The sequence below is a fragment of the Bos indicus genome, chromosome 17, assembly GCF_029378745.1.
Source record: "Bos indicus isolate NIAB-ARS_2022 breed Sahiwal x Tharparkar chromosome 17, NIAB-ARS_B.indTharparkar_mat_pri_1.0, whole genome shotgun sequence".
NCBI classification, from domain to species: domain Eukaryota; kingdom Metazoa; phylum Chordata; class Mammalia; order Artiodactyla; family Bovidae; genus Bos; species Bos indicus.
The window spans coordinates 66,326,310-66,336,870 of record NC_091776.1 but is presented as its reverse complement, the minus strand read 5'-3'; the positions used below and the strand labels follow the sequence as shown (position 1 = coordinate 66,336,870).

Below are 10,561 nucleotides of genomic sequence, written 5' to 3'. Positions count from 1 at the left end.
TAACACTAGGCCTTTTATTTTAGTATTACTTTTAGTTTTTCGTGCTGACTGTGCGTGGACTGGCCCACAGGGCGAACGGGTGCATACGGGTTACGGGGCAGGCAGAGGAGAGAGCAGGCAGCAGCGTCCGCGGTTCCTCTGTTCCAGACAAGCACACGTCCCCCGCTCGGCGCCGACCCCTCGGCTCACTGCTGGATCCTTCGGATGCTCTGTACCTGGAAGGTCTGGGCGTGAGAGCCCCACTCCCGGAAGTGCTTATAGTCGCCCGAGTGGTGGTCACACTCCAGCACGTACTGAAAACCTCGGTAGCCAGGAAACTGGGAGCAAACCCAGCTGCAAAAGGGAAGGGGGCAGGCCGTTACCTTTCAGGAGGGACCAGCATGGCCACCAAGGCAGAGACACAGGCGGAGCCGCGGCTGCGAGCACACTCCACCACCCCGCGTTCCTGCCCAGAACGCGCCCTGCTCTGCCCGCCACCGATCACGCGCTTCCGTCTGCCAGCAACACCCTTCGGGCCCTTCTTTGCCTGGTCGAGTTAATATTTATCGTCCAGGTCTCAGTCCGATCTTCCCTGCAACGGGGGCGGTCTGACTTCTCGTCCCAATTAGGCCACCGTCCCCCATCGCACCTTTGTAGCACTCGCGTAATTAGGTAATTAACATATTATTTGTAAAAAAAAAAAAAAAAAGTCAGGCTCTTCTGCCAACAGTAAGCACCTGTGTGCCCTGGTACATTGTTATTTAGTGCCTACACAATGCCTGGCACAATAAATATTTGATGAGGAAAGGGAGGGGGGAGGAAGGAGGGGGAGGGGAGGGGGAGGGAAGAGGAGGAGAGAAGGAAGAGGGAGGAGGGGGAGGGAGGAGGAGGAGTGGATGGCAGGAGGAAGAAGGGAGGAGTCTTCCTCTTCATTGACCCTCACATTGTTCAGGACTAGACAAGGGCTGGTGTCCTCCTTCTCTGAGCTTCCCTTCCCCTTTCTGTACGAGGGAGGCGGACTCGAGATTCCCAAAAGGTCCATCCTCCTCCGGAGGTGTCCCCCCGGCCCTCTCAACCTCCTCTCTGTCCCCAGAGCACAGCCTCGATCCACTTACGCCCCCGAGTGGACGTGGAAGGAGCCCACTTCATTGCCATCCCAGCCCATCGCCTGGAGGGAGGGGTAGTCATCACTCAGCTCTCCCTTCCTGCCCAGGAAGTTCTCCTGCTCGAAGATGGTCAGCCTCGAGTCGCGGTGGTTCTGCAGGGAACAGAGTCAGAGCATCAGGGTGTCAGTCGGAAGCCCCAGCCAGCCCCTGCATCCCAGCTCTCATCTCCAAAAATCAGCCTTCCTCTCCAGCCCTCTGGAAGGACAATAAGGCAACAGGCACTGGAAACCTTACAAGAGCCAAAACCTTCCAGAAATTTACACAAAATAAACAAGGACAACAAGCCTTGGTGATAAAAGAAAAAAAGAAAAGAATCAAAAAAATCAATATGATACTCAACAGCAGGGGATCAGGGGGTAAGCCGGAGTGTTGCACTAGGGTTAAGAGAAGGGTGTGGAGATCTGGGTTCAAATCCTGATTTTCCACACACCAGCTGACTGAGCTTAAAAACATGCCCCACATATACACAAGGGAATATTACTCAGCCATTAAAAAGAATGAAGTAATGCCATTTGCAGCAACCCGAATGGACCTAGAGATTGTCATACTGAGTGAAGTAAGTCAGACAGGGAAGGAGGCAATACCGTATGACATTCCTTATATGTGGAATCGAAAAAGAAACGATGCAAATGAACTTAACTTACAAAACAGAAAGAGACTCACAGACTTAGAGAACGAACTTAATGGTTGCCGGAGGGGAAAGATGGGGGGATGGGATAGTTAGGGAGTTTGGGATGAACATGTACACACTGCTATATTCAAAACGGATAACCAACAAGGTCCCACTGTACAGCACATGGAACTCGGCTCAGTGTCATGTGGCAGCCTGGATGGGAGGGGCGTTTAGGGGAGAATAGATGCTTGTATATGTGTGGCTGAATCCTTTCCCTGTCCACCTGAAACCATGGCAACATTGTTAAATTGGCTATACCCCAATACAAAATAAAAGTTTAAACAGACAAAAAACCTGTCCCACAGCATTTCTGAGCCTGTTTCCGCATCTATAAAATGAAATTAACCACATCCACTTTTGCAGAACTCGTAAATTAGGTAGAGGCAGGGATCGCTTCGGTGAGAGCCCGTGTGGGTCCCCATATGGGCACAGTGGCTGGGCTGTCTGTGGAACAAGTGATGAGCCATAAGACAGTATACTAGGTAGGCACCATGGAAAATGTCATAGGCAAGATTTAATCACCCAAAGGGTGACTGGAATATATTTGCAGAGGGGGTAAGGCTGGTTTCCAAGCTTTAGGTTCATTATGATTCAATTTGTATAACCAAATGAGATGCATATGTAAATATATAGCCTTAGATGGTATAGATACACAGATCTAGACATCGATATGGACATCAATCACTGCAGATAGAATCTGTGGGTAGCACAGAAACCAAGGAAATCTCAAGTACCGATAACAGTAGGCTTCTGTCTCAGAAGTGTGGGTATAAGTGACTTTTATTTTCTTATTCAGCCATATTGGGTTTTTCCCTGAACTTTAGGGGATACATACATGTGCTGTAGTTATTTAAAATTCATCAAAATTGTTTTTGAAGGAGAAAAATATACCTTTTTGAGCCTCAGTTTTTTCATCTGTAAAATGGGGATAATAATACTCACCTCGCCCCATACTCTGTAAACAGTAGCTAAAATATAAAATCAGGAACACTGACAATGAATTAGGAATAAGACATAGGACCCTTCTTTCTTACATCACCCTGCCATCTCTGGTACCCAGCCTCTCCCAGTGTCCCTGAGTCACGAAAAGAGGGACATAAGGTCCAGAGGTTAAGACTCCATGCTCCCAACACAGGGGGCACAGGTTCAGTCCCCAGTCAGGGCACTAAGATCCCAAAGGCCGCACGGCACGGCCAGAAAAAAGGAAAAGGACCCAAAACAGGAAGGAGTTCATGTCACAACCAGAGTAGCAATGGGCAGAATGTCTGTGGTGGGCTCTGTCCATATGTACATTTTTTTCCCCAGAACTTAAGTACCATGGCCCCATTTTAAGATGAAGAAACTGAGGCTCAGAGAGGGGAGGGACCGCCACGGCTTGAAGCACTGATGCGAGAATCTGAACTCTGGACATCCAATTCCCAAGCCCCCACTGGAGGGGCTCAGCCCCCCGCCCCCGCCTTCAGGGGCCAGGCAGTGTCGGGACTCACAGCGCAGGCCACCGGCCGGAAGGAGGTGAGCCGCTCGGCGGGGTAGGACGTGTTGCCGCTCCACGCATCCCAGGATGGGTACTCACCCCGCTCCAGCACATACTGCTGCCCTTGGAAGCCGGCATGCTCAAAACCCACCCACCTGCCAACAGAGGATAGAGGGTACAAGGGGTTAGGAGGCCTCCGACCCTGAGTTCTAGACCAGTGGTTGTCATACAGGGGTGACTTTGCCCCCCACCCACCCAAGCAGGCATTTAAAATGTCTGCAGGCATTTTTAGTTGTCTTGCTGGGAGTCCGGAGGAGAGATTTGCAACTGGCATTTGTGAGTAGAGGCTGGAGATACTGCTAAACATCCTCCCATGCACTGGGCAGCCGCCAGCACGGAATTACCTGACCCCAAACATCCGTAGTGCCAACGTGGAGAAGCCCGCTGCCCCCCTGCGCATCCTGCAGGCAGGGGACTGGCCCCTTGCAGGTGCCTGCCACCCTCGCGCCTGTCCCCCTGGGCCACGTAGATGAGACTTGACCATGCGCTGACTTCGGCTTTGGCCATCTCATTAATCTCCGTCTCTCTTTTTACTTTTTTTCAAATTTATTTTATTTTTGGCTGCGCTGGGTCTTCGCTGCTGCGCACGGGCTTTTCTCTAGCTGTGCTGTGCAGGCTCCTTATTGCGGTGGTTTCTCCTGTTTTGGAGCACAGGCTCTAGGGCACGGGCTTAAGCTGCTGTGGCCCGTGGGCTTAGCTACCTCAATGCACGTGAAATCTTCCCCAGCCAGGGAACTCACATGGCCTGCACTGGCAGGCGGACTCTTTACCACTGGACCACCAGGGAAGTCCCCCCTCTCTTTTTAAACAAAATTTATCTCATGCTCAGAGCCTCAGTCAGGCAGCAACACTTAACTAAAAATTACTAGCATTATTTTTCACTATATTTTTAGTTACCTTCCACTTTTGGTGAGTGATCTTGACTTTTGATTTGTACCTAACAGAGACATTTCAGACCCAACACTGGATTTTGAAGGTCTGCCCCCACAGGGCTGCCTCATCCAATGTGCAGACTCTGTGAATGGCACCACTGCCCCCCCACACACCCAGCTACATTTGGGCAGTGCACAACCTGTGCAACCTTACATTGCCATCCTTCATGCTCCCCAGCATCTCAGATCCATGGAGAAACACTGGTACAGTTAGAGCCAGGGAAGATAGGACCTGGAACGTCTAAAAGTCCCAGCACCCCTCTCTAGATACCTTCCTGTCTCCCCAACCCCGACTCCGATCCCCCTGGACTCACGCGCCACTCAGCACTTTCAAAGATCGAACAGTCTCGAAGCCAAGCTCCAGCACGCTGGGGCACTCAGCCGTGAACTCATGCCGCCGGCCCTGGAAGCCCTCCTCATCCCACACCACGATCTATGCCGGAAAGAAAAGGTAGGGACCCACATCAGAGTGCTGGGCAGCGGGGGGGGGGAATGGGAGACGGTGAGGGGTTAGGAATGCACCCCAGGACTCAGTGTGGGGCAGGCCAGGTAATGCAGGGAGGCAAACTCAGATGCCTTCAGGGTCCACGGAGGGGAGGGTGAGAGCTGAGACCCCGGGAGCACAGGCCCTGCTCAGCGCCACCTACTGTTGCCACATGGTAATGCGACCAACCGTACAATTTTCCCAAGACAACCCCTGTAACAACCTTTCTGTAAGCTCTCCCGGTGTTCAAAGGCTGACGACAAATTCAGAGATTTTAGGGGTTTTTTTTTTTTTTCTTCTTTTTTAACACAGAGGAAACCAAAGGAAGCATGCCCAGAGACTGTGCAACATCACCAGCTGGCCTTTTCTGCCAGCGGTAGTGGTGTTGTCCACTCTTTGCGACCCCATGGACTGCAGCCTGCCAGGCTCCTCTGTCCATGGGATTCTCCAGGCAAGAACACTGGAGTGGGTTGCCATTCCCTTCTCCAGGGGGTCTTCCCAACCCAGGGATCGGACCCAGGTCTCCTGAGTTGCAGGCAGACTCTACCGTCTGAGCTACAGGGAAGACCTGTTTTCTGCCAGAGAGATGGTTACGTTTGGGGACAGGAAGCCCCAACTTCAAGTCAAGAACCTCTGTGTGTGACCTCTGGCAAGACCCTCTCCCTCTCGCAGCCTCAACTACATCCTCTGTGAAATGGGCCCTCATTACCGCCCTGCTCCAGGGGTGAGGTGGGAACTCAGTGAAGGTGGGGCAGGGGTCCGCAGGACTTGGGTTTGACCTGTGCCCTCGCCCTCCCGACGTCGCCCCCCACCCCCAGCGCCTCTCCCTACCTTCCAGTGTCCTGCCGACTTGGTGCACTGCAGAGACATGCCGCTCGTTTCCTAGGCGACAGAAGAAGGTGAGGAAGCTTCCACCCTGACTCTGCTCCCCTCCTTGAAGCCGAAGTCTGGTTTGAGCAGATGGGTACCCAGGTGGGGTCCAGAAGTACCCCAGATGAAGGGCAAAGTGTGGCTTTGGGCTGTCCCCCTCCTCCAATTTCCAGTACCGTCTCCTTCTCTTCCATCCTCTCTCTGTCTCAAAATGAACCCATTCTGGGTCCTGTTCCTCTAAGCCCCCTCGGTGCTGCTTTATCTACTCAGTAGGGGGAATTTTCCATGGCTGCGGGTGGGTGGGTGCTGCACCCCTGGCAAGCGCCAAGGTGCTCAGCTTGAGAGGCTCCCAAAGACAGCTCCTGACCTAGAAAGGAGGCTCTAAGAGCGTAAGGTGAGGCCGCAGGATTACAGGAATCATTTGGGTTTCAAACGGCAGTTGCAGGTACTGGTCTCGAGGTCTGGAGCCTGGTTCGATGAGGATGGCATTTGGGATGACTCAGTGGTATACCCCCAGGACTGGGGACGAGGGGCTCCCCTGCCTCCCAGGAGACTCACCCAGAGCTCGAATCCCACCCCTTCTCCAAGCCAGGGACTTACCGAGATGGACCCAGAGAACATGCCAGACCCAGGAACGGCCGAGGTCAGGCTCTTATAGGCAGGGAGGAGAGAGGGCCCCTGGGGGGACAGATCCCTGACTCAGCAAGTGAGTGACAGGAACAAAAGCCAACCCCGCTTGTGGCTCTGATGGAGAGGTGTCAGCACCATTGGCCTCGGCTGGGAGGGAGAGGCCAGGGTGCCCCCCTCGGGGATCACCCGTGAAGAAGGCAAGAGGAAGACGGTCCCCCCTAATCAGCTCCACCCTGATTCAGCAGTGGACCAAGAGTCCAAACACCTCAGCCTTCCTAGCCGTGTGACCTGGGGCAGGTCCTCCCCGCTATGTCTTCCTGTAAAACGGAGCAAGGATAAACTATAAAATGGCATGAGAGTATGTCACGTGCCTGGCACAGGCATTCAACAAATACCTATGCCTCTGCCCTCTCCCAGCTCCCTCCCTCTTCCTCCTCCGGTGGGGGTAACCAGGGTGGACTTCATGGCAGACACTCGGTTCTGAAGGGCGGCACTGAAACTTCGGTGGCATTGGAACTCAGTTCTGAAGGGTGTGGGGGATTTATAGCGAGTGAGATGCTTTTGCTAGGCAAGAGTGCACAGGTGGGAGTCTGGGGCTGGTGACCCAATGGGGCTGAAGGAGCGCAGAGGGACGCAGGCAGGACAGGTGGCTGGGCCAGGGCCTCCGGGGCCCACAAAGCCCAGAGACGGGTCCAGCTCGCTCCGTGGGCAGAAGGAAGGCGCTGGTGGCCTAAACATGCTTTACAAACTGTGCTGCACCGCCGAACATCCGGGGTTTGTAGAATTCGCTTCCTGCACACGTCTCCCCCCATTCCTACCCTCTGAAATTGGCCCAAGAGGGTCGTCTCACGGCATAGGGAAGACCATGACTGGAAACCAGATCCCTCCAGGTGAGCTGGAGAATGTCCACGTCAGCTCACGGAGCTGTGAGCTGTGAGATGGCAATACCAGTGCCCTCTGGGTGGGTTCTATGCAGCCCGATCAAAGGCACGGCTTTGAGATCAGGTTGCCAGGAAGGTGAAAGGCCAAGAATGCAGCCTCCGTAGCCAGACGGCCCGGGTTTACATCCCACTCTTGGTGGCTGGGTAACCTTGAGCCTGTTACTTCATCTCTCCAAGCCTCAGTTTCCTCATATGTAAAATGGGTATACAGGTAAATTGGGTTCAGCCTAAGAGATGCGGTATTGTGAGGGTAAATGTGAACTACACACAAACAGCATCACTGTTCTGGAACGGCTCCGGGAACCTGACATTCATCACGTGTCTCCATCATCACTGGCATCATTGCAGCTAATTAAAAAAAAAATTACTATTGACACATCTTCACTTCCATGTTTACTGCAGCGTTATGCACAATAGCCAGGATGTGAAAATAACCCAATTGTCCATAATATTGGATAACTGAAATAACCTAATTATCCATCCACTCTTTATCCAATGAGTGGATATATAAGATGTGATATGTAGGTACAATGGAATATTATTCAGCCTTGAGAAAGAAGAAAACCCTGCCATTCGTGACAACACAGATAGACCCCCGAAGGCGTTATGCTAAGCGAAATAAATCAGAGAAAGACAAATATCGTAGGATCTCACTTACACATGGAACTGTAAAAAGACAAAATCAGAGAAGTGGAGAGTAAGATGGAGGGTACCGGGAGCCGGGAGGTGGAAGAAACAGGGAGATGATGCTCACGGGGCATAAACTTGCAGTTATAAGGTTAACGAGTTTGGGGACCTAATGGACAGCATGGTGATTATAGCTGGTAGTGTAATGTATACTCTAATGCTGCTTAGGGAACAGATCTTTCGTGTTCTCCCCACAAGAACGTGTAGAGTAACTGTGAGGTGGCAGGGAGGGGCAATCACCGCGCAATTTGTAAATGTATCAGGTCAACTTTCGGCTCACCTTTACCTCTGTTGTGTGCCGGTTATATTTCAGTAAAGCTGGGGGGAGTGATTCCTCTTAAATGTTTATTAAATACTTAATGAATACCCTTAATTACCTGAAAACACTTACTTGTATGAAAGCAAGAGGGCATGGTTTTTAAGAGCTTGGGTTCAGGAGTTCAAAACGTGTGACTTCCAATTCCATTCTTACAGATGAGGAAGTGGGCTGAGAGAGGGCAAAGGGATTTGCTTCGGTTTCCTCGTCTGCGAAGAGGATCAATCCCAGCGCCCCCACCGAAATAATGAGGATTACAGGAACCACGTCAGTCAGAAGCTCAGAGTGGAGCCACCCAGCATGGGGGGGAGAGGGAGGCATAGGAGGGGCCCCCCTACCTCCGACCCCACCGTTTGGCTGACCGCCCATTGCCATAGGGGACACGGAACTGCCCCAGACGTCTTGGCCTTGAAACCCAGACCTGTGGGTGGCCCCCACCACAGGCATCTTGGCCCCTGTTCCAGTGGCTGCCCCATCCTGCGGTTGCTGCCCCCCACAACAACCAAGGCCTTGGCCCAGGATCAAAGGCTGGGGGGGAGGCTGGGAAGTGAGGGGGTGTGAGGTGGGGGGTGGGCAGATGGCAGAGCTGCCCCTGGGTCATGCGAGGCGGAGCAGAGGCGGAGCTGGGCTCCGTGGGGAGTCTGGGACCCTGGACTCCCACAGAAGAAACAAGAACCTAAGGAGAATCCCGTTCTCCCCCACCCCATCACCACCACCAGGGGCTGGGGAGGCAGACTGCAGGCCGGCGTGGCCCGGCAGCGCCCCGCTGTCCCCCACCGCTGGCTCGATTGTCAGCTCATCCTGTGTGGCCATGGTGAAATCCACGGTTCCCCCCGGGCCTCAGTTTCTCCAAGTGTGAAATGTGGGGATTGGATGAGGAGATTTCTGGCATCCGTTCCCTTGTTCTGACTCTTTATTGCTCTATTTGACATCTGTCTCTGTCTGTCTGTCCGTCTCTGTCGCCATCACCCTTCCCTCTCCCCATCCATATTTCTGTCTCCATCATCCCTCTTTCTCTGTCGCTCTCCACTTCTCCCAACCTGAGTCCCTGTTCTCTCTCCCAACTGGTTTCCCTGGTTCCCCCTGCACCAGCCCATTCCTGGCTCTGCCCTCTCTGTGCCTTAGTTTTGCTCATCTGACAAATGGGTATAATCAAAGTACCTGATAAGGTGGATTGTCCTGGGGACTGACCCAGGTGGCAGGGGTAATGCATCAGTGCTACCCCTTGTCCCCTGCCTTCCTGGGCAGCAACCCCACAGGGACACCTGAGCCACTTGTAACCGCAGACACAGAGGCCCCAAGGGGCAGACTTTCCTAAGGCCACGCAGCGCAGAGTGGCTGAGCCTGGATTCCAACCCAGGTCTCCAACCGACCTTCTGGAGGCTCCTGCTTTCCCTGGATTGGCAGCCAGTGGGGACCCCATCACAGGCCCATACCCGGCGGGGGTTTGTGAGAGCAGCTTCGGGGCAGGGGCCCGGCAGAGGCAAGGCCATGTGGCTGCCGGCCAGGGTTTCTGCTGTGCGTGCTGGGCTCACAATGGAAAGTGCTGGTCTCCGCAGGAACCCAGCAGGGCCAGGGCTCTGAGGCCCCCCGACTCTCTGCCCAGGGCCTGCTGAGCCAGCTGCCACTTTGTGCCACAGAAGACAGGATCTGGTGTCTGCCAGACTATAAAATGGGGGGTCGGCCTCTGGTCACCCACTGCACCAAGCCTGCCCGCCTGCCTGTCCTCCAGCAGCAAATAGCAGGGCCCCAGGTAAGAGGGGACCCACCCTCGGCCAAGAGCCCCAGGGGAGGGGAGGGGAGTGAGAAAGGGAGACAGAAAGCAGGGATAGAAGAGAGTCAGAGAGATGGGGGTAATCAGGAGACAGGTGGGGAGAGAGAGGAGGCAGAGCGAGGAAGAGAGGGAGGGAAGAAAAGAGAAGAAAGACAAAGAACAAATAGATGCAGAGGTATAAACAGGGCAAGACACTGGGGGAGAGAGAAGCAGAAAGAGACAGGAGGGTAGGCACAGAGAGAGAAGACGGGAATAAAGAGGAAAACCGAGAGGGAGGGGTAGGGGAGGAGGAAGGGAGCAATGGATGAGAGAGGGATGCGGGGTGTGGCAGGGCAGGAAGGAACCCAGTGCCAGCCCAGGGGACTGTGGATTCAGAGCCTGACTTTGGGGGCGGGGGAAGCAAGAGCCTGGAAGCCACAGATGTGGCCCAGCTGTCTGGCCTCCCTACAGCCGGGCAGAGCACCCCGGAGCGATGACAGTCCTTCTCAAGAGGCAGCCCAGGGAGGGGTCTGCTTGATTGAGCCCAGCTAGCTCTTCCTCACAGAAAGTGTTCAGGAAGCTGCAGCCAGGAACTC

The 10,561-nt window shown here is 53.8% G+C and overlaps 1 protein-coding gene across 1 annotated transcript; it reads right to left on the bottom strand.

Moving 5' to 3' along the window:
- Nucleotides 1-6,466, bottom strand: CRYBA4 (crystallin beta A4). Its single transcript, XM_070769769.1, has 5 exons — nucleotides 5,600-6,466; nucleotides 4,599-4,717; nucleotides 3,306-3,447; nucleotides 1,095-1,237; nucleotides 1-333 (listed from the first exon to the last, which is right to left on the bottom strand). Exons 1-5 carry the CDS (start codon nucleotides 5,636-5,638, stop codon nucleotides 186-188), a joined length of 591 nt encoding a protein of 196 aa, XP_070625870.1. The 5' UTR covers nucleotides 5,639-6,466; the 3' UTR covers nucleotides 1-185.
- Nucleotides 6,467-10,561: the final 4,095 nt, after the last annotated feature.